This window comes from Lepisosteus platostomus, chromosome 7 (assembly GCF_059453375.1).
Source record: "Lepisosteus platostomus isolate fLepPlt1 chromosome 7, fLepPlt1.hap1, whole genome shotgun sequence".
Taxonomy (NCBI): Eukaryota; Metazoa; Chordata; class Actinopteri; order Semionotiformes; family Lepisosteidae; genus Lepisosteus; species Lepisosteus platostomus.
The window spans coordinates 22939425-22964389 of NC_142617.1; the positions used below are offsets into that span (position 1 = coordinate 22939425).

A 24965-nucleotide genomic window follows, 5' to 3' on the forward strand; every position below is an offset into this window, starting at 1 on the left:
TCTGGGATAAAGTTGTGGAATGGCACAGAACAGGAGATGGATGTAAAATATTTCAAAGGCTTTAAATATCCCTTGGAGCATGGTCAAGGTTATTATTAAGAAGTGGAAACTATATGGCACCACCAAGACTGAATAACCAATTAACAAAGAAACTTATAAGAAAGGCTATCAAGAGGGCAAAGGAAACTTTGAAAGAGCTACAGGCTTTTATGGCCAAGAAGGGTCTAAAAGTGTGCATGTGACAAAGTGATACTGAAAACATGTGGTAAAATGTTTCTTATCAGAAGGAAATGGGACACTTGTCAGGATAGAAGAGAAAATGAATGGAGCAAAGTACAAAAAAGTCCTAATGGAAAACACGTTGACTTCTGCCAGAAACTGAGATGAAGTCACCTTTCAGCACGACAACGACCCAAAGCACACAGCCAAAGCAACAACAGAGTTGGCAAATAACAACAAGTTCAATGTCTTCGATTGGCCCAGTCAGAGCCCTGACCTCAATCCATCTGAGAATCTGTGGAATGACTTGAAAGTTACAGTCCAAAAATGACCCCCCTTCCAATTAGACAGAGCTTGAACAGTTCTATAAGGAGAAATGGGCAAGTAGGTAGCTGTGTCAGCATGTGTAGGCTGCAAAGGAACAAGTAAAGGTTTATTCCATGTTAAAAAAAGAAGAAAAGAAACACAATGTTTCGGCTGAGTCATCTTCTGGTGAAGAGGGCTTTGGCCATCTTCGGCCTTCTTCTGCCAAATCTAGATGTGCGACACTGGTACAGACCTATCCTCTGTACAGAAAGTACAGTTAAACAACTAGAGTTAGCAAAAGGTGTTTCCATCAAGTACTAATTCAGGGGTTTATACATCTAAGAAAATGTATGTTTGCATTTTCTTTTACACACAGAGGTTGTGTATTACAATGTATAAATAAATCTTAAATAAAATTCTGATTTAATGTGTCTTGATTTCATACTAGTAAGCTAAAATATATTACTTCAGAAAGGGTGTGTAGACTTTCTATAGACACTGTATCTGTATAGCCATATTTACCCAAACATAAGCTGCAACCTTTTCCAAATTTCAGGGTGGTAAAATTGGTCTGCAACTTATATTTGAATACATGTAAAAAAGTCAGGAGCTGATCTGTTGACAAATTTACCACCAGAGTGCTGAACAGTGTTAAATTGCTTACTCATACTTTAACTGACCTCCATTTTTCTTGGTTCCGATCGCATTGTTGCGATCAAGTGAAAAAAAAAAACGTTTACAGTGCCTAGCAAAAGGGTTCAGACCCTGAATGTTCAAATGAATGTTGGTTTATAAATGATACTTTACAAATCTTTTCCAATCAGTATTTGAAGATGGAGACTCTCTGATCTGCAAGAACTAAAGTTCCCTTAATGAAACAAACTACTTGCTAAAATAATCAATAATTGACAAGTGGTGCTAGTTACAAAAAATAGTTATTTTGGATGACCTACAAGGCAGACCTCCAGGAGCAGTGTTTGAGGCACTGAAACTAAGAATTTAATCCTTTTGAGTTGTGAACAAGAGTCTTCAACAAGGAAAACTACAAAATTTCAAGTATACAAAATTCTCAAAGGCACTGACAGTGCCTAAGTTGTTCTACAGGACCTGCAGTGAAACATAGACCAGACAACAGTACACAAAAGTGTGTTTGAAACTGAGAACAGGAGGCACAACTTTGCACAGAATTTAGCATTTAACAGGCTACTGGGGCCTGGATGGCCTCCTCTTCTATCAAATCTTTATGTTTTCCAATTGATAGCACTCATCTGAGTAAAGAAAATTCATTTCTAGATTTCAGATAGTAATGTTAGAAATTGAAGAATCTCAGTAAAAGAAAAACTGTTTGTAGAATTAACATACTAGGCTGAAATATGCACTAAAAAGGGTGTTGAATATTAATACCCTATTTGTACATAGTGTGAGCATACATTTCCTGCCTTTGTTGAAATATTTTATAATGCACTTGTTTTATTGGTGATTATTACAGATGTGCAGAATATTCCTGGGATCTCTTGGATTACCCTGAGTTATGCTAGACTAGCATGAATTGATGGTATTTTGGTACAAAAGACCAGGCTGGTATTAGCCTCTAGTACCAGAGTTCACCTGCAGTGCTGACTGCTATAGCCAGGTAGGAGAAAAAGTGTGTACCTTTGCTTCCACATCACTGCTCAGAGATCTCATCTTGTCCTCTTCTTCTGTCTGCGATGTGCTGAAAAAAGAAAAACTACACCATCACTTTGTCACATGAGTTAACAGTGATCTTACTCTTTTAATCTAAATGAACAAACTCAACCCTTTTTTTCTGGAGCAGCAGATTTGACAAAAGGAAGATTAAAAAGGAAGACTCTCTGTGGTCATTAAAAATCCCAGGGTGTTTCTCGAAAAGAGTAGGGGTGTAACCCCGGCATCCTGGCCAAATTTCCCCATCGGCTGTTATCAATCATGGCCTCCTAACAATCCCCCTCTATGAATTGGCTTCATTACTCTGCTCTCCTCCCCACTGATAGCTGATGTGTGGTGAGCGTTCTGGCGCACTATGGCTGCCGTCGCATCATCCAGGTGGATGCTGCACATTGGTGGTGGCGGAGGGGAGTCCCCATTACCTGTAAAGCGCTTTGAGTGGAGTGTCCAGAAAAAGCGCTATATAAGTGTAAGCAATTATTATTATTATTATTATTATTATTATTAAAAGCATTCCAAAAGGCTAAATGTTCACACTGGAATTTTTGAAAACCTCAGCTCTGAAGAGGTTACCAGGCAATTTAATGCTGTGTCTAGTAAACTATTAAAATCTCCAGCAGAGATTCTACAAGCAGGACTGGAATTGGTATAAGCCTTCCTTAAACTTTAAGGAAAAAAAATATGGACGTGTCATGGTCTCACACAGTATCACTGAATTCATACTCACTATAAAAGCCTTCATTTCTGCTGGTCTACAGCTCAATTTTATGTTACTTGCCTATTCATTTCCTTTATCAAAGCAAAAAAAGACCAGTTAAAAAAGCACAAGGTTTATATAAATGTTATATATAAATGGGTTTGGTTTTTTAAACAAGTCTAGAAAAAAAATAATGATTTTCTTAAACACATGGACACCCAGCTAGCAGAGAGGTTCTATGTCCTTAACATTTCAATCTCTATTTTTAAACTGCAATTGGTTTTGCGAAGAAATATTCAGGAATTCGATTACATTTTTCTACACCTCTATAAAGGCATTCCAAGAACAAAACACGCAAGTTAATGCCAATCCAGTCTGAATCAGCACAGCCTACCCAAGATTGATGGAAGCGTAACGCAGTGTTGCCCCTTCAAACTCCTTCAGGCTATGGTCAGAAGACTCATCATCAGCATGTAGGTCCTGCCAATGACAAGTTCAAAGTTTTTCAACTCCCCATACAGTCAACCAGAGGGCTCCAGAGAGACAGGCATGACCTAGCACTGACATAATATTTTCTGGTCAACTCCATATTGAATTTTAAAAGACCAAAATTAAAACTAAGGTTATGAATGTTCTCCATATACATACCATCAAGGAACATACTATTTTAACATAATTTTAATATTAACATAGTTTTATTTTATAGTCCTCCAATTATGGAATGGCAGCCACTGCTGCAAGCCTTCTGGATGCATTATCTCCTCAAAAGCATGCAGTCATCACCCACTCTTTTCCCCCAATACAATACTACAAGGCAAACAACAGACCTGGCTCAGCTCTCACTGAAAAGACTGAAAACTCTCAAGCACCTAGTATCCTTCTCTATTCTTTATAACACATGGCAAGTCTTGAAAACCACAGCCAACATTAGATGCACCTACACCTGACATCAAATGTGCACACTTTGTGCGCTGCTTGGAGAATGCCAGACAAAGCTGAATTCTGACAAAGTTCAACTGTGAGAAAAATCCTTCAGTGTCATCAATTCTTCTCACCTTCCAGAATTCCCCATCCTCAAACTTGTCAGGGCGGGAGAGGCCAGTCCACGTCAGCTGAATGAGGTTGCAGATGAGAGGATGCAGATACACAGGGGTGGACAGATTAACAAATGCAGGGGTTTGGAGTAGGATTGGTGGGCATGTAGGAAATGGGTAGGATCGGTGGGATATAGGCAAGGAAAGAAAAAGGTAATATGAGACCTTTCTCTTCATGTATTCTTAGTGAAAGCACAGGTTGACTGAGGGCAGGAATAAAAGAAACAGCACTGACTTGTTTGTTTCTAGAAAATAATATATTTGAAGCATTTAATTTATTTGAATTAAAACTACAGTATAGTTATACATTTAGTCTACTTTCCTAGGCCAGTTTTAAAATGTTTTAGTCATAAATAAGGACTGAACGTGTTCATTTTATGATAACTATAACAGAGAAAGTTCTTTGGAAATTATAAAATAATACTCTTAGCCATCTATATTGTTATCTACTAACTGATTCCTTCTGTCAATTTAAGCTAAACATTTCCTTGAAAAGATCACCAAAAAGTTTGACAAAAACAAAGTCAACATAGAATTTCAACTGATATTAGACTTTATTTGACAGTAGACAACTGGTGTCAACAAATAACCAATGCTGTGTGGGGAAAAAAGTAGACAACACTACATTCTCTTTAAAACTACAAGAGCAACTTCCTGCCAGATGTTTTCTGGCAGGGAGTTATAATGACTCCAACTGAAGGAACCAGCACTTAAAATGGCAGAACAAGTGTGTGAATCTGCACTGCTTAGCACTTTCTGAAAACAAAATCATCTGATTCACTAAGGGAGGTTTGGAAGTAGTCAGCCAGGGTTTTCCCAGCTCCCAGCGACACAGCAGCTTCCCAGGCACCAGCAGGCTTGCAGCCACGGTAGCAAGGGACATGCCTCTACTCCAGGTGAGACAGGATCTCCTAGTAATCCTAGTTCACTATAGAGACTGTAGAGTCCCGAAAGAAGAAATGGAGCTTTCTGCACTCCCTAACTCTCCCCATCTGAACGCAGGTAACTTTCCATTGTAGTTCAAAGATGAAATTGTCAGGTCCTAATGGTAGATAAATAAATTAACTGGCGATTACTTGTATCTTAAAAAGAGGAGAGGAATTCTTTATATTAGTTGCTGGTACTAACTTGTGAACTGTAAATTATTATCTCTTCAAATGTCACCGTTTAATGCATATATGGAATAACCTGGCACCTACACAAGTAGGTCAATGCACAAGCTGCACAAGAAATTCAGAACAATGTGCTAATTGTTGGGCATAGCAGATGCTATTACTTGATGGATCAACCCAGTCCAATCCAAGTGCAAGAGTATCTAGTCACCATGGAACTCTGTACTGTACTGAATGATAGCGACCTGACTGCAAGCACTATAATTTTCATATCCTGTGACCTCACTTCCTGCAGTCTCGTCTGGATGTGACATCCTTCCTGTAGGGAAAAACACATCCTTACACTAAGCAAGGAGCGATGGCTTTCTTGTAAGATGAGAATGAGTTATGCTATGGACAATTTATAACCCAGACCTGAACCCCACTAAACATCTGTAGGATGAATTAGTGGGACTACTTGTAAAAACTAGGGCTCAGAGACTAGTGCACAGCCACCTGCTCATCAAGGAGGTACGAGAGAAATTGGACACAATACCACAAGATGACATCTGCAACCTGATGGAAAGCATGCATCACAGCTTTTGACTTGTATTCAACAGTGGCCAAACACCATTCTAGCCTGTAACACAGTAGACTCACTGTGTTGATTAATTCTGTTAATAAATGATGATCAGGATTAAGCATGAATTAACCTTTGTCATGTCTCTCAATAAAATGTCAATGTTTCTACTAGAAAAATGTTTTGGTTATTTTCCTGATAGATTGGGAAGTCACAGATTTTTTAAGACAGGTTTAGTGTTGATGACACAGTCATTGGTTTCTGTGTTGTTAGCTATGGATCCAGATGTCAACCTCACCTAGAGATCAACAGCTGCCATATTTCCCTCACCTGCGTTTCCTCAGATGGTGTGGTACCTTGTGATGCGATGGAGGGTTTCCCAGAGCCCAGGCCTTCCTCCAGAGGGGAAGGGGGCTCCCACTGTGTGGTGCCAGTGGGAATGTGCCAGTAGTATGTTCCTGAAGTGTCTCGAACCCGCATCCAGCCCGCCGGCAAATCTGTGTCTGTCTCAAAGGCACTGCGGTTCCAGAAGGACTCTGCGAACCAAAGGAACAGTAAGAAGGTGTCAGACACAGGGACACAAGGCACAAAATCTTTATGGAGTCCAAAAACACATCAACATAAAACAGTCCCAGTTCCATAGAAAAGTAAAAAAATAGGGAATAATAGTGCTACAGTTTACTACCGTCTATATAATGTAATAGGCAGCAGCAAATCCAAAGAAACGTCTGTCTTTTTTTTAGTGCAGGTTGAGCTCCATCATCATTCTAGATAGGATCTGGGTTATGTCACTAGCTGTGACTGGGGTACCCCGAACAGCAGCAGATAATTGCTCTAGTGCTGCCAAGAGCATGGTAGGATTACTCGGCACACAGCTACCTGTGCAGCCATGAGGTGCTATTAAGAAGGGATATTACTCTGTAACAATCAGTTCTGAACCTCCGGTACAGGGCTGTGTTGCCTTTGACATGTTAAAAGATGAAGGGCTCAGAAATGAGCAGGTTACAGAAGTCTGAAGACAAGATTCTAAAATTGGTTGGGTATAACAAAACATAATTGGCAGTTCTCATTTTTTTTAAATTGTATAGAAGGAGGCACTGTAAAGGAAGAGTTCCAAATTAACTTTGTGTATTTGGCCAGGTGTTTTCTTTTTATTAAACTCTTCTCACTAACACAACCTGAGCACAAAGTTGAAGAATTATGTTTCCACTAAAAATTACTCGGCAGAGCTATGTAGAATTTTTCTGATACAAGTCCCAGAGTGCCTACAGGAAAAATGGAATCAGAGGGAAGCAGAAGAAGGAATAACGCAGGTCTCGGTTACATCACAGCAAATCCACTGCACAAGCCTTAGACACTATAAAAAAGCTGGCCAAATATGCACTGACGCTGCCAAGTCTTGGCCAATGGCAGCACAGACCTGAACCAGCAATGTCTGGATAAGAAGTTGGAAACATTTTAACTACTAAAAGTGAAACAACAAGAATACAACTTTTATTTTCTGACTAACAGTGTAGGGGTTTTGTGAATTTACTGGCACAGTGTTTAATTGTAACAGTAAATTGCATGAGTTCACTTTGGCTATTAGGAATCAATCAGCAGTACAACAAGGGGTCTCCACAAGGATTCAGAGCACATGGAATACATTTATACATAAATTGATTTGATTAATGATTAATGTGGGACACATTTATACATAAGAATCAAAGTATTTAAACAGTAATGGGAACTAGAATATGACAGTACAATTTCACATTTCATGTATAAAAAGAATATATATATATAATGACCAGTTAAGTTGGGCACTTAAATGTAATTTAACCTTGTTTGAAATGGTTTAAAAACGTTAAGAATTTGAAAATTAACAATTGTGTTCTGACTGATTAAAAAACATTTAAATGAATGCAATGTTTACAGATTTAACTTAAAATTTTAATTCTTTTAACGTGGTGTATCATGTAAGTGTAGTAAATGAGAAGGTGAAGGCAGCACTAAAATACTTAAATTGAACTTTTATGTACATTATACATTATTTTATTATTCAACTATAGTAGTACATAAAGTTAAAATAAATATTGTATGTATGATTAACAAAGAAATCTTATACCGTATAGAGTAAAATGAATTATTTTTTAACTTATCTAACAATGTAGTCTGTGCTTCTTGACATTTCTATGAACTTTGTAGCACTTTGTGTTTTAAGAACATAAAGTATGAGCATAGAAAAATGTAAAAATTACATTAATAATATATACCTTTATATGATACATAGCAATACGTTTACTAGGAATTGCAATTTTGTATGGTGCTTTTTCATTTAAGTTGGGGAATTTATGTCCAAGTCTGTAATATACCCATGTTTATTAGTGCAATGAATGTGAGTGGTGGAAGTCTAAGCCTACATCAATTCACCAGCATTTAAAGAAACTTAGAGATAAGTGCAATTTCTTCTTAAGCTACAGCTTAGGATAGATGCATTAATTTAAATGTTTTATACACGTTTTTAATTAAAACCTACAACTAACTCAGCTGATCAGTAGATGTTTGTAGATACTTCAAGATAATGTAAGGCAAAGCTCAGTTCCAGACAATGTGTGTAGAAAAAGTTCCTACTGTACATTCTTGTGATAACAGATCAGTTATGTGACATTTTTAACCTGCATTTTCAGATGTCCTTATTTTACAGATCATCCCTTCTGTGGAAAAAATCTATTCCCATTCCAAAAACTGGCAGGCTGATACCCACCATATTACAGAAACTCTTGGTTTACACAGAAACTCTGAAATAAATCAAATTTAAAATATAACTTAATTAGATGGGTCCTAGACTTCTTAACATGCAGGTCTCAATAAGTCTGACATTTACTACACTTCCACTGGATTACCACAGGGCTGTGTCTTGTGACATCTCAATAAGTCTGTTGATGACACAGTTCTGGTCAAGTTATTAAAATACCCAGAAAAGCATGGGCTCATTCTAAATTATTTTAATAAATGTTGTAATTAGTTCTCTTTGAAGTTAAATGTCTTGAAAACAAAGAACATTTCAAGAAAAATGCAACACCCCTCAAACCTGCTTTTATTAATGGTCAGACATTGTCAACAATTTGTAGTCTGGTCATTAATACAACGACAATTGGGACTGGAGTCATAGATAAACATAAAATGTGACAAACACTGTGAGACCAACAAATATTTCAAATAGTTGCTTTATATCTTGAAAAATGGTTTCATGCTCAATTTCAGAGTTTCTAAAAAACCTTTTCACCTTTTTCTGTGTATGTACCTTACATAGGTAACGATCCGCTTATTGTTACTTTAATATTACATGAGTCCACTGATAAAGGTTAACACAGGACTTACGGTGGCCACTCAGAATGTGCAGTATTTCTTCCACATGCGTTATCTGGAACGCAGTGCGTTGGGTTATGTAATTCACTGAGATTAAAGATGAATTATTGTTAGGTGGCGCTTGTGGTGTGTTAGATGTTAGTGAAACAATTGCTTCATTTAATCTATTTCTCTACTGTGCATGTTTAAATTCACTCAATGTGGAATATTAATATGGAATTGTACAACTAAAGGGAAATGTTGGTAGCTGACAACAAAAACAGAATTATAACATAATAAATACCTAATGTATATACTGTATTACTTATATATTAAATAATATACTTAATGTCTGTAATATTTATATGAAGTTAATTGTACATAATAATTTAACTTTAAATTTTGATTATGAAAAATATATTTCACACATACTGTACTGTAGAGGCTTAAAAGCCATATGGCCTCATAGGTAACATCTAAAGTACACACAGTAGATGGTAGAGGTAGCTAAATATAAAAATAAAGTACACAACAGAATCCCACCTTCTTCATAAACATTGTATACATTAAAGTCTTAACCCTGTAACTTACGGTGGTTATTTTAGAAAAGAATAATGTGCTTGTTCTAGCTATATAAAGATTATATAGTTAATAAAAAACTATAATGTTTCATCCTCTTCTAAGAATATGGAATAAGAACATTGTACTTGCTGTTATTGCTGTTGTAAAAAATGTTGTAACATTGATTTAATACCATTTGATAGGGAACAGTAATATGGAATAATTTAAATAAAGAAAAGCTGGCAGCTAAAAATATCACTTGTAAATATTTTGATGTTAATTGTAATGACTTTTGCAGTCCTTATAATTGTAAAGGACAATAAAACTCTCATAGAATGTAATGTAGAATGTTGCACTCATGTGATACTTTAGCACAGCAGTTTAGATGGCTTGCTGCTAATCAGAAAGTGACCAGTTCCATTCCTGGACAGACCATTTCAGCAACGAGTAATCAGGAAATAATGTAACTTTAAAATTTGATTATAAAACTATATATCACACAAACGATCACATTGCAGTTCATTGATGTGTACGCTACTGTTTCGGTATATCTGTGGATAAGATTTCATATAATTTGCATGTGTGGTAGTAAGCTAAGGAAACTTTGGCAATATCACTCTGTTTATTCATAGATTTGTACTACTAAATAGAGTTCATCTCGATTGTCCTAGTACAAAACTGACAGTAAAAGAAACACAATGCATTCATTCAAAGCAAACTAAATGAGGTAAACCTGGCAATACCTCAAAGCTTTGTACTATTAAATATGTGTACTATTAAGTATTCCGTGTACAAACTACACATTGCAGGTAAATTGGGGCGGAGCGGTGGCTCTGTGGCTAAGGATCTGTGCCTGTGGCTAGAAGGTTGCCGGTTCAAATCCGACAGCCAACAGAGGAATTCTACTCCGTTGGGCTCCCGAGCAAGGCCCTTAACTCCAACTGCTCCAGGTGCGCCGGACAATGGCAGACCCTGCACTCTGACCCCAGGCTCTTTCCCTGTCTGTGCGTCTGTGTGTCTCATGGAGAGCAAGCTGGGGTATGCGAAAAGATAATTTCTAATGCAAGAAATTGTAAAGGGTTAATAAAGTGATGTCATTAAACAAATATTCATCAGTCAAAATGGGATGTCAAAATCCAAAAAACATGTATTATGTTAGAATATATAAAGCATGAATCTAAAGTAATCTAATGAAATTTTGTTTTTACATAAAATATTAAGAGTTTTAAAACTGTAACAAAAAACTGTAACAAAGTTAGATTGTACTAATATGTGAATATTTTATTCTCCATAGCAACTTCTCTCCGCTTTGATAGGCTAAAGCATGAAACACTACCATTCTGCAAGGAAGTGGGGGCAATTCCATTCAGCGGAGTCTGCTCCGCTCATGAGCACCCTTGTGACACACAAATTTAGAAATGGGACACCCTAAGCCCTTGCCCTTGACTTGAGTGAGAGCGTGCATATGAAGGGCACAAGAACACAAGTGTGCATATTGGGACTCGGCAATAGGAAATGACATCAGGAGTGGTTGCTAATTACTGACAACCAAGTCTGATTGAAGGTGGTTGTTGTCATCCCTCCTGAACTTTTGTTACAAACTCCATTTGTATTAATAGTTACAACAGATACAAATCTTAACAGATTTTTAAAACAAACGTTATTAACCCTACTTCACACTTTCATGTCAAGATCATTACGTCCACAGCAGGTTTTTTTGTTTTGATTATACTATGAATTAGTCCCTCAGGCAATACCGTCGAAATTATAATTAAAAAACAAACTTTTGCACGAGAAGTCCTGTACTGCTTGCAAAGTAGCTGATTCTGACAAAATTAAACAGCTAATTTTGCTTAAAGAATTTAAGATCTGTCTGCTTGACTGTATTGCAGCTTATTTCATGGATCAGTTCTGACACCAACTGTGATATCCAATCTAAAATTAAGATCTGCTTCTTTGACATTACTCAAAATGGTTTTGACCCTTATTAAACTTCAAGATCCTGACTGATTTGACTTTCTATTTGTTTTATTTAGCTGAAAAAGAAAATGAAGAGGTTTTGTAATAAATCATTTTTGGAATTCCATTTATTATAAAACCACGGACATCGACACAGGAGCTACTGCGGTTCATAATCTCTCATTAGTTTACAAACACATCGAACTCTGTGACACTGCACCCCTTTGACTGAATTTTTTATCACCTTTATTACCTTTGTCTGTCCAGGGGTGGGGGTTGGGGCTGACGTTACTGTCTAACTTCCTCAATTTAACATCTGATATGTCCCCAGTATCTCTATGAGATTGTGAATGTAAAGTGAACAAAAAGTAAAAACTATTTCTATTTTTTACTTAATTTTTATGCTAGTGCTCTGAGAAATGCTTAGAATAATACTTTCACCTTTGGAAGATGAGCAACTTCTCTATTATTCATTAATCTGGGAAGTGTACTCTGGTTGCAGGAGCAAGTCTTCCACAGAACAATTTCATTCCAAAATGAAGGACAGTAGAGAAAGCAAAACCCTTCCCAGAGAAAGCAGAATTTTAATGCAAATGACCTTCTGTGATTTTCTGCTCTTTGAAAACACTGCATGAGTCAAATCATAATTCACCATGAAATGAAGATCGTTACTTTTTAAAAATACAAGTATGAGGGGAGATAAGAAAAGCAAATGTATCTACATTATCTGGCCACAATGAAAGAAACTCTCCAGGGTTGAGCAACAAGAAGTATGTAAACACAGAAATTGTCACCTTAAGTACTAATACTTAAATGTTTTCTACAATTTTAGCAACAAGCATTTAGTATTGTTGTGCCTGGGGGTGGCAGCTGAATTTCAGCAAGGTTTCCAACTTTATTGTCTTACGCACAACAGGCAACCCACTGAAGCTAAGCAGGTGTGAGCCTGGTCAATACCTGGTTGAGAAACCTCCTGGGAAAAACTAAGGTTGCTGCTGGAAGAGGTGTTAGTGGGGCCAGCAGGGGGCACTCACCCTGTGGTCCATGTGGGTCCTAATGCCCCAGTATAGTGATGGGGACACTACACTGTAAAAAGGCGCTGTCCTTCAGATGAGACATAAAACTGAAGTCCTGACTATCTGTGGTCATTCAAATCCCAGGGCATTTCTCAAAAAGAGTAGGGGTGTAACCCCGGTGTCCTGGCCAAATTTCCAATTGGCCCTTACCAATCATGGCCTCCTAATAACCCCCATCTATGAATTGGTTTCATCACTATTTTCTCCTCCCCACTAATAGCTGATGTGTGGTGAGTGTACTCTCGCACTATGGGCTTACTACCCCCTATCATCAGAGCTTTGCTGGTGAATAAAAGGACACACGTGCCGCATAAGGCTCAATAACACTTTCTCTGACTGGGGGTGAAATTATTAATATTTATAATATATATACAAGCTGGTGTCAGAACCCTAATTTTTACATTGATTTAATAACCTCCTATTTACAATTTATCACACCCCCTGTATTTTTTTACAATTCCTTAACAATACTAAAGCAAAATGAATCATTCCAAGACACTATAACTAAATCTGCATACAGACAAAAATGCATAATACTGAGAAACATAGTGATGTTATGAACATATTATGACTGTGATAAGCTTGACGCGAAGGCAAATGATTTCAGAATTCTTAAAAATGGTTCAAGAAATCTCAAGAAAAGTAACATGCTGTATGAAACATGCTTTTTGTTGCTGATCTGTTCAACAGTCTGAAAGCTTAGGCTCTTTACCTGAATCCCCATCTGGGGTGCTGTTAGCAGTGCTGGCTTGTGAGAGAGTGGTCCAGCTGGAGTCCTCGTCACTGGGTACTGCATTCCTTGTCCTGAAGAACAGGCAGGTGTTCTTAGAACCATCCTTACGTGAATCTGAGCTGCTCTGCGTCTCTGAGGAAGAGTCTGTGTCCTTCTCCCCCACCAGTGGTCCATCCTCCTCCTCTTTCCCTTCCAACCTGTCGGATGTGTCAATTACCAGAGGCTGGTTGGCAATGTTCTTGGTGGAGACCTCCAGGTCAGAGTAGAAGGACAGGAAGTCCTTGGGGGACATGTTCTTCTCCTCAGTGGAGGGGTTTGGGTTGCGGTTCAGGTCCTGCTTCTCCGCCACCTTGCGTAGCTGGTTTTGACCTTCTTTTACCCACTTGGCATTGGTGGGCTCATTGGCAGCATGCTTGTGGGCCTGCTCATTCTCCTGGTTCTTGACTCTGTCCTCATCCCTGCAGTAGGCGAGCTCATTGGAGCACTCGCTGGGCAGTGCCAGCCCCATGGTAGCAGGGAGGTCAGTGGAGGCATAGATGTGGTGGGTCTTGGGAGAGGCAGAACTTTTGCCCACCTCAGGGTCCAGCAAGGTGCTGTGAGGGTAGCGTAGGCTTAACGTCAGGGAGTGTTGCAGACAGGTGTTTTCATTGGCTAGGTCTGACGGCTTCTCCAGTGACATGACAAAGAGCTGGAGCACTGTGAAGCTTCTGAAAGAATGAGGAAGAGATAAAAAAGTTATGAATGAATAGGACACTGGGCACCATCCCCATCACTACAAATGCATTACGTTGCCCATCCCTTTACTGTTCAGCTCACGCTTTTAACTATGATCAGGAAGCCTGATTTCAGATCAGCTAACAAGAAGAGCTAAAAATTATTTAGTTGTTTTTGCAAATTTCTCATTTCAAACAAATTCAGTTGGTATTTCATGCACACCCTCAACAAATGCAAGAAAATGCTAAATCCCAGCTCCTGAATGAGATGGCAGTTTATTCAACACCCCTGAAGACTTCTACTGTACAAATGCACTGCCTCTAACAATGCTCCTTGAAAGTTTGTGAACCCCTTCTGTAGTTCTTTAAATCTTACATTTTCACTATGAAATCCTTGTTTAATTAAAACTAGTCCTTACTTTTCTAAAAGAAAGGGTTTATATCCACAAATTCTATGTATTGTTTAGAGGAACTGACGTATGCAATAGAAAAAGAAACAGGTAAATAAGAATTAGTGCACGTGCAAAAGTAAGTCATCAGCTCAGTCAATGAGGTAAGTGACTAGGTTCTTACCCATACAAGTATAGCAACAAGGCCTATTATTTTATTTAGAATTAAGTGGTATTTCTAATAACCAACTAGGTGCCTCTCTCTATATGCACAGGAATGTAGCTAAAGAGGCCCCCTCTTGGTTATCTCAGGATCTACAGGAGTTGGTGATCTAAAGGATGGCCTTTGCATGTGGGAAAGTAAGGGAGGTGAGTTTATCTTTTGGATAATGATCTTCTGAAACAAAAATATAGCATGGAACAAACCAAGTTCCTCTTCTGTCTACCTTGTGGACCCCCAAGAAGACAAACTGCACAGACTGTTTTAAAGATCGAAGTCAGCAAGAAGTTTGCTTTAGCAGTGCTGTCTGAGCCCCACCAAAGCTGCTCCGGAAACCCAGCCTAGCTCCTTTTTACCAGCACGAAGTTTAAACTCATCAAGGACATTTGGACAATGAATCTTTAAGTATTAAATTGCATTATTCACATCATAATTCACAAGAGCTGAACCAGTACCCCAAATGTATGTTTGATGTTTAGATACCAATAGTTAATGTATATTTACTTGTGCCTGAGAATATAACTGTCATTTAGTTATACGAGACTGACTGAACCTACAAGCTAGACCATAGCACGTTATAGTCAATGTGTATTTTTTTATCTAAAGTTATTAACTTTTATATTTTTTAATTCCTCAATGAACGATCAGCATTCGTGTTCACAGCAGATCGTTCTACAGATATATTCTATTACATTGTTGATTATGCATATCTTGGTTATATTAATTAATTGGATATTGTATATTTAGAATCCATTTGTGATACTGTAAATTATTATGATTGATTGGTTCCTAAAAGTCATCAAGCACTCTCTGAACTTATGGTTTGTGGTACAAGGCAGGGAGTGTCTGGTGTGGGGGTGGAGCCCCAGATTAAGGGAGACACGTTTCCATGGAAACCACACCTGACGTGAATAAGTGAATGAACGGCAAGTGTAGAAGTGGTTTAAAACTAGCCGGAATATTTCCTGGAGAGGGGGAAAGATTCAGCAGGACTTCAGTCTTGCTGTGGCTGCATTGGTGAGAGGAGGAATGTGGAGGCTGGGCTGTGAGAGACCTGGGCTGAAGCATGACAGTATGACAGGTGTGAGATGCTACTAGTCAGGGCGATGTTAGAAGAGCGTGCCGCCGTGTACAGTATGAGTGAACAAAGACTTGATTAGCTGCTGTGGTAACCCAGTGATATGCAGTAGAGAAGAACAACAATTCCGGAGGGGGTTGTGAGAGCCCGTGAGGAAAAGAGTGAAAATGTCACTCTTTTCACTTTTCACAAAGTGTGTTTGTGTGTGGGGGGGGGTGGGGGGGGGGGCAGTGCAGTGGTGGCTGGGCACAGTGAGGTGTGCTGGCAATTGCATGGTGTAACGCTGTAGTGTGCTCTCTGAAGGCACCAGTTCTGTAGGGTTTTGGCATTTACTGGGACAATTATTAATTGTAGCAGTAAATCACAAAATTGATTCTTTTGATGGCTTTAGAATCCAACCATGCAATATAACTCAAACAACGCACACACACAGGTACTAATACACGAGGATACATTTATTAATACACAAAATATGCATGTAAACCTAACAGATCTTATCGAGAGGGTTATCAGAATACAAAAGGTATATATTCACTCTCGACTCTTAGAACAAAGGAAAGTTCTGGCACTCGGACACACTGGCCGTTCCGTGGTTGTCCGGGCTGAGTCTTAGGATGGTCAGGAGGCGCTCTGCGAGAATGTCCTGCCCTTAGGAGCCTTCTGCTCCTGGGCCGTCCTGCCCTGGAATTCTCCTTTGAGATTCTCCCTTTCAGAAAAGTCCACTACAGGCTCTCTGTGTTGCCTGTTTTTACCTGGAGGAACTTCAGCTCGTTGATTGGCTGAAAGTTCCACGGGCATCAGAGTCCCACGTGGGTTACTCAGCCCTACCAATCCCTGATTGGTTGATCAAGGTGAGATATGAGTCACTTACTCCTGACACTTAGTAATGCAGTCCAGATGTCCATCTGGCACTCCCTAGACAGATAGGCGCCAATGGATGACCATTGATCATGATAGCCAGGCTTAGCTAAGTGCATCCCCCTTTGGGAGCTGTCCCTTATCAAAAGAAAACATCTTTAAATCAGCCTGCATGAATAGCTTCTCTGTGGCTGCACCACAGAGATGAAGAGAGATGAGGCCTCATTTGGGAAAGCACAGCAACACTTAATTCTGTCTTATTAATAAGCCTCGCCACTACAACACAATGATGGCTGAGCAGGATGTGAGGTGCATGGTAGTTGTGAGTTCACAACCTAAGGGCGTGAGAGTGAGGCCCCAGAAGGGTTGTGAGTGTGTAGAAAGGGACAGTGTGTTGGGTCTCAGCATGGTGTGTAGTGCTGAAGAGACTCGGTGATGTAGGTAGTGTGTGTCTGATGCCACCTGGTGGCATCAGAAGAGGACATCAAGGCTGGAGGCTGACCTGGGAGTCTAAGGCACTGGTTGGGTATGAAACGGTGACCTAATGGAATAGGAGCAGGAGTCTCCATGATGGTGTCTGAGAGCAGGAGGTTTCTAGCAGTGAGGACAACGGGATGAACTTGGTGAACCTGAGACTCCAAAGTTAAAGGGCCCAGAGGTAATGGAATGTGGAGTCATGTATCCTGTTATCCCGATCGGGGGGTCAGTGTGATCACCACTCTTGGAGGAGAGTGTGTGCAAGATAAAGAAAAGGAACCCAAAAGAGCTTATAAAGGGGCGTGAACAGGGGAGAATGGGAGCCTGACCACACCCAATGCAGTGTCAACTACCCCCATGGCACCACAGGTTACAACTTCTGACTTATTATATATGACTTATAGCAAATTAAAACCCCCAATCTCCACTTTAGTGCAATACTTCATGCAACAACCTAAAGAGACCTCAGATTACATCAGGGAGAATGGTGTAAGTGTTCATCAGTATGTAGAAGGTTCTAAAACCATAGCAAAATGTTTTGGAATGCATATGTCTACAGATGGAGAAAAATTAAGATCACGGAGACTCAACTAAGGTGTGGACATCCTTTTAAAATTATGGGTTTAGTGTGGCTTTTCTGTCAACTGATCTGAACAACTCTCAACATTGAGGGAACTATCAATTCAGAGTCATACCAAAATATTGTAGAGCAGAACATCAGGCCATCTGTCTTGAGCTGAAATTAAACCAAATATGTGTTCTCCACCATAAACCTTAAAGACCCTAAATGACCCTAAACATTTCAGCAAATCTACCAAAGAATGGATTAAGACGAAGACATTTTGGGTTTTGAAATGACCAAGTCAAAGTCCACATCTCAACCCAATAGAAATGTTGTGGCAAGACCTGAAGCAGGCTGTCCATACAAGACAGCCAACAAATCTGGAGCAATCTGTTCTATAAGGAAGAATGGGCAAACATTCATCAAACAGATGTAAGAGACTAGTAACCATAAGAATTTTGTTTTTTTGCTCTTATAGCTCATAAAGGTAACACTACAATACTTTGAATTAAAAGGTTCAATTACTTTTCCCCAACAAAGATCACTGAGTTTCTATTAAATAAACACATTTTATTTTATTTATTTACTTCTAAGCAACAGGGGTTTATGGCAGGAAAGGGGGTTAACTGATAAGGATTCCAGATGCGAGCTAGGAACCCCCTGGGGACGTAATCTTAAACTGACCATTTGTCCAGGGTCTCTTAACTGGCCAAATACCATGACCCCCCTCTTTACCATAACACAGAATGACGTCCGAAGCAGCAAGGAAGGACTATATAAACCTAAAGTTTGTACCGGCACATTGAACAATACTTCGGTTTTGTTGTTTCTTGCGGGAAACAAGACTTCGGCTTTATTGTTCCGTGCATGCAATAAACTCATCTGTTTAACTTCATCTCGGGATCCAGAACCTTATTCTTTCTGTTACCACAATTTTGGCGTAGTCGGCGGATACTCCAGAAGGCGCAGAACTTCCCATCGGCAGGAGAGACTGTCAGCACGCACATTACTAAGAGGTAAGGACTCCTCTTTTTAAAAAGAAAAAGTCCCGACTCTCTCTGACCGAATGGGAAGTCTCTGCTCCCTGCGAGAATCGCCTGAGATGACAGAGTAAATGTGAGTTCCTGGATACCTCTGGCCCGGGGAAGACACCGGTGCATGTAATGGGTGGTTTGCTGTAAGCCCAGAATTTGGTTTGGCAGGCAGAGATTCGCGGTATGGTGTACAGGCGTTCGAAACTGGTGTCGGGTGTATGCCTTAATTGCACATACAGTATGAAACTGGGTGTTGGGTATATGCTTTAATTGCACGTATGAAACTGGTGTCGGGTGTATACCTTAATTGCACAGGGTTTTTGAACAGGTTTGGACCTTTACCGTGAGGCTCAGGATCGGTGTGGGCCTTAATTGTGTCCCGGGGTTCTGAAGCTGAGTGGTGCCTTAAGGTAGGCACGTAATCCAGGACTGGTGTGGGCCTTAATTGCGCCCGGAGTTCTGAGGCTTAAGTGGTGCTTTGAATGCACGTATAATTCAGAATTGGGTCCTGAGAGTAGCTACGCTTTGATCGTGCATGGATAGGCGTGGCGTGGTTGTGTTTTGTTTTAAAGGGAACAGGAAAGACGTAGATGATACATGTATATTTTTCGTGTTTTCCTCCGTTTAAAGGAGCAGCAGAGACGTAGATATAGATGTATGTTTCTGGTGTATTTCTTGTTTGTGAACATATACACACGCACGATCCATAAACACACCTCATAATAAAAGAGCAAAGCACTAAGTAGCAGGATTTAAAGGACGTTGAGACCCGAGAATCGCCCTGATTGAGCTCAGTGCGTAAGTCCACCCCGGGGGAAAAGCAGCGATGCTGCCGTTCTGGGGATGGTGAATTACTGATCAAGGAAGGGGGTTTTCGAGGTCTCATTCCTTGCCTGTGAACAGTTCAGTCTAAGACCTCTCTAAAGGCTCTGAGAGGCATTTAGATCTGGAGGTAACAGACACCCATAGTTGAATAAGTGCAGGAATGCACAGGATTTTCAAGTGAAAGCATCCCCCTACTGTATGAGCTGTTACCTCACACACAACAAAGTAAACTCTTAAAGAGACCGAACATATGTGCTAACTGGTGGTTTGAGAAAGTTGTGGAAGGGTCCGTTTATATATCAGAAAAGTGCAAGTTGATGGAAAAGAAGGAAAAACATGGGAAAAGCTGAGTTTGTCAGAAGGAGTTTGAGGCGAAGACGCCTGTAAAGAAAGCATATGAGTACTGGCAAAAGCACAAGGATGTAGCTGCCACCCTGGTGCGCGGCCGGCACCAGTGGTGGCAGATACATGAGAAAAAAAAAGAGAAATTGGGATGTGATTACTTGAAAGTGTGTTTACGGGATAAATGAAAGAAAAGATACTTTTATTCACCACGAAAGAGTATGAACAAAAGCAAAAAGAGGCAGTGCAGGAAAATCAGAAACTAAAGGAAGAATTAGTTCCTGGTCGCACTGCACTAGTTAATGTGTTACAACCGTCAACTAAATTATATCCTGCTCTTCCACAGGGGAACAGACAGGCAGGAAATGAAAATAATTGGAATCAATACCCACAGTGACCATATGGAGATGGGGGGTCTGAGTGGGATGACACCTGGTACGAGTGTGATAGAGACGGAACAGGGACTCCCCTCTTAAAGGGAGGGCGCCCGCAGACCTGTACTCTCACCCGAAGTGGGAAAGGACTTGATGTAGCGGGGGCTGGCGCTGTTGATGACAGCGTCACTCTAACTGTCTCACACCCCGTCGAGGGGGTCCGCACTCGCACGTACCTTCCGTGATTCCCCCATAGATCAAATCCAAAACCGGAAGATACTGACCGGTGGGCTAAAGAAGTACCGCATCCGAAATTAGGAATGCAGCGAACCTGGGGTGCGCTTCAGGAATTAAAAGGATTCATGTAGAAGTGAAACAAAACACAGCGCATTGTGGTACGAAGAGAAAAAATATATTCTCGATGTGTATGTATGTTTTTATGAATTTGTGTACCGGCATGTACAGATGCAGCCATTCAAAGAATGCGGCACAGACACGTACCGCGGGTAATTGTCTACGGCCTCGCGCATCATGACGCAAAATACCGACAGAGGCACTCGTGGTGCGCTGGTCGGTCGTAGAAAGATTTAAATGTCTTTACTGTGCCCGTTTTAGTATTGAATATTTTTATGGAATTTTACCAATGAAGGGAAATCTTAGTAGCTGAGCATAAAAAGAATAGGAGCATACTGTAACGCGTGTAAAGGCCATAAACGATATTAATTTTGGAACATAAACATACAGTATTACAGTATATGGCTGGTCTCGGTACTTTAAAGAAAAAATACACACCAGTATTCCATTTCTCCCTAAACATTTTAAGCATTGAAGTCTTTAACGTGAAATAGCGTGTAAAAAAGTGGTAGTTTTAAGCTTTTCTGCTAACATAATATGGAATCGCGTATCTAAAGAAATTAATAACAATATAATTATATTCGTGTACTGCGACAGGGCTGTGTAGGTCTGTTTCGCCTCTCTTCATGTGACTTCCCCAGTAGCCTACTAGTTTACGTGCCTGATTAGTAACCCACAGGTTGTGTGTTCAAATCCAGCCGGCGCCGTGACTTTTCTTTTAACAAACATTTCTTTGAAAAAATAGAATAGCAATATTATGGACAATGAATTGACTTTTTATATTTCTAAATATCACAACATGATCGAATTTAAGTCATTTTTAATAACGAATAACCACCTTCTTTCCTTCTGACAACTGTCCCTGCTTCTGCTTCCTGCTTCTATCATGTGTGTTTTTTTTTAAATACATTTTAGAAAAGTGTAATCTATACTAAAAAGCTGTACACCACCTGCTATATAGATACATATTGTAATACTTTCGGGTTCGGATAGGACGGACACAAGAACTCAGACTTGCGGAGTTAAAGCAAGTTAAAGCCTTTATTTTTCTTCTCCGTCACCACTTGCCAGCCCGGCTCTCCCGCATCCCCGACCTGAGACACACAGCCCCCGCCCACCAACAGCGTGAGAGAGAGAGAGAGAAACACCCAGGGGTGCAGAAGCAGGATCCTCAAGAGATCAACAAAGACAACAGAAAAAGATGTGTACTGTATAAGATACTGTCCATGGTAATCCAAGATTTTTTATCTATGCTAAGTAGTCTTTAATATTTCTTCATTACACGGTGAAGTCAAAATTCCGGGATGTGCCTATGTACACTGGGCAAACGTTCCGAGGTAAATTCTTCCAGCACGGGGGTTCCTTTAAAGCGGAGACGATGGCACCGAACATTTTTGGTGCGCCCTCTCTTTAAAACCCTGGCCAAATATGAAGACAAACTGAATTAAAAACTACACATCCCAGTTACCATGGTGGTGCTTATGATCATTGTGTTTAACCAACGAAACAGGGCGAAAAATCAGTCACATGACTTTGGGGCTGAGTTTCGAAAGTTTAACCTATCTGCAAGACAGCAAAGACATTTTTCCAAGAAAGTTTAGCCTTTGTCACTAATGAAACCACTAAATAAAGACATAAATATAGAAATGGACAATTTCTAATTCAAATTAATTGACTTTTATATTTCTAAATATCACATGTTCGAATCCAAGTCATTTTTAATAACAATGGGTAAACTATCACAAAGCTTTAGAGAACTTAACATTTTTATTATCAACAAATTATAAATACGACGTTTACATTGGCGTTATTAATTTTTCACTTGAGTGTATGGAGGATTGTGAGAGCAGACCCCCCCCCTCTTAGGCTGCGCAAACGAATGTTTACATTTTTATTAAGAAATGGAGGCTGTACGCGTTACAATATAAACATTTACTGTCAAACTTTAAATCAACAGTTGATTTAAAGACGATCTGTCAAAGTGCAATGAAATACAATTTAAACTGTATTACAGCTGCACAATGTGCTTTTTCATCGTGTGTCTCTCTCTGGTCGGGGCACGGGAGAGCTCGCTGGCAGGTGATGACGGAAAGAAATAAAATAAAGGCAGCTTTTAACTCCGCAAGTCACACACCAATACTCCATTTCTCCCTAAACATTTTAAGCACCAAAGTCTTTCATGTGTTTTTCATCACTCTCTGCGGGAGTGCTGGCTATGACGAATTAAACCGGTTTCACAGGTATTTTCAAGTGGTCAAGTCTTCAGCGGGAGGGGGGAACAAGCTGCCCAGCCGTGTGGAATGCTACAGAACCCTAAACAGACAATACACACTAGCCGAATATTTGACCAAGATATCCAGACACAGCTGTATGAGCTCCACTAGTAAAACTCGAAGTATTACGCTGGTCCACACTATTTGCAACTGTCATTTAAAGACTTCAAGACCTAAATTCAAGACTTTATTTTTTCCATCGACAAAAAGTAACACCCACCACATCATTTCGTTGATCTAACTAACAAGGATGGGACGTTAGCTAGCCAATATGATAAAGGAATAACTTTTTTATTTCTTTAGCACATTTATTTGAACATTTCCATTGATTGTACAAGCACTGAAAAACTGTTCAATCCCTAGTTCTTCGGGCATTTTCTTTTACTATAACAGATAGAAAAACTCCCTTGCTTTTAACAGCGTTTCATTATTTCTAACAATGAAAATTATTTAAACTGCGACACTTTTATCATTCAACGAGAGCTCAATATATCACAAGGATTCCTCAAGAGATCAACAAAGACAACAGAAAAAGATATGTGTATAAGATACTGTCCATGGGAGTCCAAGCTTTTTTATCTATGCTAAGTAGTCTTTAATATTTCTTCATTACACAGTGAAGTCAAAATTCCGGGATGTGCCTATGTACGCTGGGCAAACGTTCCGAGGTAAAATTCTTCCAGAACGGGGGTACCTTTAAAGTGGAGATGACGATTCCGAAATTTTTTGGCATGCATAAAAAAACAGCAATTCTGTCAGTAAGCCCTAAATGAATTAATAGCAAACATGGTTTACATAAAATACATTTTCCCAAGAAAGTTTAGCCTTTGTCACTAATGAAGCCACTAAATAAAGACATAAATATAGAAATCTTAAGATTTTTAAAATACATGACTTTGCTAAAATGTATTTAAAAATAAAAACGATTACAAACGCCAGCGGAGAGAGAGAGTGCTTACTTTGTCAGCACCCAGACAAAAATACAATGCTTTTATTCATTCTTAATCAGATGGTGAGAGTAAAGGGGGAGTGATAAGGTTGAAGGTGAGGAAAAAGATTCCCTTCCCCCCACGGAAAGACAGACACATGTTTTCACAGTTTAGAAGTCCCCTAGATAAAACATCAACTTTATTTAAACTCCAACGAAAGTATTAATGGTTTTTAATTACCGTACTCTTATGGAACACGCCACCAGCCATCTGCATGAAAAAGCACATTGCGCTGCTGTAATAGTTTAAATTAATTAAAAGTATAAACAGTATCAGCTTATTTATGGGTTGTAATTTAAAAAAAAGTCCAAAACCGCACTCAAAATGCAATTTAGCGCTTTCAGGCAAGAGGAGACACCCAAATTAATAATGTAACATGCTACTGTTTGCTGTATACTGTATACTGTTATTTCTTTAGATACGCGATTCCATGTTTTTTTTTAATCCCTGGCGGAACGGGGAGTCCATAAGATTTGAGTAATAGGTTTCATTGCGCTATGACAGATCATCTTTAAATCAATTGTTGATTTAAAGTTTGACAGTAAATGTTTATATTGTAAAGCATACTGTACAGCCTCTATTTCTCTATAAAAATCTAAAAGATCGTTTGCGCAGCCTAAGAGGGGGGCGAATGCACTACAATAGATTAGCATACTGTAGAGGAAAACAGTATAGGCATCGTTGATATGAGGACTTGAAACCAAATTTCCCAAATGTTATATGTGCTTTTCTATATTTATTGTAAATTGATTGTCCATAATATTGCTATTCTAAGCAAGGAGCGCTTCACCCTGCCTGCTGTGGGAAGAGTTGGCTTATTCCTTCCCTGCCTCACCGAGGGCAGACCCTGCCAGACCCTCGTCGACACTGGTTCGACCATCACCCTGCTGCGGCCTGGTGTCCTGCCGGGCACTGAGGCAGCCAGACCCCTAGGGCGCTCACCGTGCACTTTGGAGCTGCGAGGGTTAAACACCCCTTCTACCTTGCCCCAGTCCGTGAGGACTGTATCCTGGGGTTGGACTGGTTGCAGCAGGTGGGTGATTGCCTTGACTTGGGCGTGAGGGACGGGGTGCTGCGCCGGGGGTGGCGGGTGCCCTCCAGCGGCGAGGTCAGGTGGCAGTTTGTGGTGTCGCGGTCGCTCCGTG

The 24965-nt window shown here is 39.8% G+C and overlaps 1 protein-coding gene across 9 annotated transcripts in view; it reads right to left on the reverse strand.

Moving 5' to 3' along the window:
* The window catches only part of apbb1 (amyloid beta precursor protein binding family B member 1), a 53937-nt gene that overhangs the window by 17823 nt on the left and 11149 nt on the right, over positions 1-24965 (reverse strand). For 6 of the 9 annotated variants that reach the window (XM_088639716.1, XM_088639718.1, XM_088639717.1 and 3 more), the window contains exons 2-6: positions 13312-14039; positions 6004-6209; positions 3964-4020; positions 3303-3388; positions 2179-2239 (exon numbers count right to left, since the gene is read on the reverse strand). In XM_088639716.1, the coding sequence (XP_088495842.1) occupies positions 2179-2239; positions 3303-3388; positions 3964-4020; positions 6004-6209; positions 13312-14011 (1110 nt within the window). In that variant the 5' untranslated portion in view covers positions 14012-14039. The remainder of the gene's footprint in view (positions 1-2178; positions 2240-3302; positions 3389-3963; positions 4021-6003; positions 6210-13311; positions 14040-24965) is intronic. The other 3 variants (XM_088639719.1, XM_088639723.1, XM_088639726.1) reach the window with 1 other exon arrangement.